The sequence below is a fragment of the Sinocyclocheilus grahami genome, unplaced genomic scaffold, assembly GCF_001515645.1.
Source record: "Sinocyclocheilus grahami isolate Dianchi unplaced genomic scaffold, SAMN03320097.WGS_v1.1 scaffold1257.1, whole genome shotgun sequence".
Classification (NCBI taxonomy): Eukaryota; Metazoa; Chordata; class Actinopteri; order Cypriniformes; family Cyprinidae; genus Sinocyclocheilus; species Sinocyclocheilus grahami.
Genome location: NW_015506436.1, coordinates 282,281 through 284,658, shown reverse-complemented (window position 1 = coordinate 284,658; position 2,378 = coordinate 282,281). Strand labels below are relative to the sequence as shown.

Genomic DNA, 2,378 nt, shown 5'->3' with positions numbered 1-2,378 from the left:
ACACACACACACACACACACACACACACACACACATTTACCTGCTGTGTCTCTCTCTCTCTCTCACACACACATACACACACACACAGTCCGTTTCTGTGCAAATTCTCATGTGAATCTTAAGATTTTCTATTTGTGAGAAGCTCTTCCCACACAGTTTGCAGGTGTACGGTTTCTCTCCAGTGTGAAGTCTCATGTGAGTGTCGAAGCTACTTTTATGACTGAAACGCTTTCCACACTGATGACATATAAAGCATTTCTCTCCTGAGTGATTCCTCATGTGGTTATTAAGGCTTATTTTACGTGTGAAGCTCTTTCCACACTGATCACATGAGAACAGCTTCTCTCCAGTGTGACTGCGCATGTGGTAATTAAAGGTGTTTCTATGTGTGAAACTCTTTCTGCACTGAGTGCAAGTGTAAGGTTTCTCTCCAGTGTGAATTCTCTTGTGGACTTCAAGGCTATGTTTATGTATGAACCTTTTTCCACACTGTTGGCAGGTAAAATATCTCTCTCCAATGTGAATATTTGTGTGGTAATTAAGGGTGCTTTTCTGTGTAAAACTCTTTCCACATTCTTGGCAGGTGAACGCCTTCTCTCCAGTGTGAACTCTCATGTGGACATCAAGGTTTTGTTTCTGATTGAAACTCTTTCCACACTGACTGCAGGTGAAATAACTCTTGGATTTGGTCTTATGCCCTCTTTTTTGTGAGGAAGTATTTTCAGTCTTTGTGGATTTTTCTCCAGTCATGAAATCATGATGTTTCTCATACTGTTCTTTCTCTTCAATTTCATTCTGTTCTTGACTCTCCTCTTTCAGCACCATCAGGTCTAAAGCGAAAAAATAAAGATAAATAGTTAAACACAGTTTAATGGCACAAAGCAACAGATATCCAAACCAACATCACCTGAAATGAAGATGGACAGTTTTTGTTTTATCCAGCTATATTTACTCATATAGCATCCAAGTGAAAGATATGTCAGGGAAAAAAAGATTAATTTAAGCCCCATCGTAGCACAGAAACTTTTCTTACTAAAGTTAAATATTTTATATGCTACCACTTGTATATGAAGGATATCTCATCAAACACAAGTATGGTGTGCCACAGGGCTCAGTATTAGGTCCTCTGTTTTTCTCCTTGTTTATGCTTCCCCTGACGGACATAATCATTCAATTTCACAATTATGACCACAATACTCCAATACTAGGGAACACCTAATCATCACAGTAAAACATTGAGTCAGTTAAATGTCAAGGATATCAATCTGTCCAGTTAGGAAGCATGGTAGGTGACAACAGGTGCACAGGAGAAGCAACAGCAAATCAACCCCCATGGCACATCCACACGTGCCATCACAAGGAGGTTTGGTGTGTGTCGAGAGCATGCAAGAGATACCGGGAGACAGGCCATTACACAAGGAGAGCTGGACAGGGACGTAGAAGGGCAACAACCCAGCAGCAGGATGAATATTGGCTTGTGCAAGGAGGAACAGGAGGAGCACTACCGGAGCCCTCCAAAATGACCTCCAGAACGCTACTGCTGTGACTGTGAGGGTGGCATGAGGGCACAACGTCCTCTGGTGAGACCTGTGCTCACAGCCCAGCACCGTGCAGCTCTATTGGCATGTGCCAGAGAACAGCAGAATTTGCATGTCTGCCATTTGCATGACCGGTTTGGCAGAGGATCTGTGGTGGCCCGAGGATGAATGCTAGCTACACCTTACTGCTGTTAGTTACCGGAATTAAATCCTCAGAGCCGCTGTCAGAACTTACACTGGTGCAGTGGGCCGTGGGTTCCTCCTGGTGTATAACAATGCCCCGCCTCTTGTGTTTTTCGATGAAGGCATTGATGCCACTGACTGGCCCTCATGTTTGGCCCTCCAAACACACTACTGACATTATGATTTGCTGTAGTTCGATAAATTTCATGTTTTTACTTTGATTTTAGGTATGATTTTGAATCCAGTCCTCAGTGGGTTGATGATTTTAGCTTCAATTGACCATTGTGGCATCATTTTGTTCTCAACAAATGACAATGTACACAAGTAATAATTTTAAACGTAAATATTTCATTCATAGAGATCCAATGTGTGATTTAGGTGTTCCCTTAATTTTTTGAGTAGTTTACTTCCTCACAATCTGACAAAACTTCACAACTCTCCAAGGTAACAGTATGTATTGTTATATAAAAGATGGCATGGTTAATAATTTTCTCCTATGAAATTCTGCCAAAACAGAGATATGAATTATTGGACCACAGACCTCCACACATAAGATTCTAGCTGAATAACTGCATAACTGAATAACTACAATTCATTATCATGAGTCAAGTCTAGTCACAGCTTTTCTTCCTGAGTTCAGTCAAGCCACCAAGCCAC

General features: G+C 41.5%; 1 protein-coding gene across 1 annotated transcript; it reads right to left on the bottom strand.

Annotated features, from left to right (window-relative positions):
- Positions 1 to 86: 86 nt before the first annotated feature.
- Positions 87 to 825, bottom strand: LOC107568557 (gastrula zinc finger protein XlCGF8.2DB-like; the record flags this gene model as incomplete). The annotated part of the gene is made up of 1 exon (XM_016254525.1): positions 87 to 825. A coding segment is annotated over exon 1 (739 nt), but the record flags the coding sequence as incomplete, so codon positions are not given.
- Between the last annotated feature and the right edge of the window lie 1,553 nt (positions 826 to 2,378).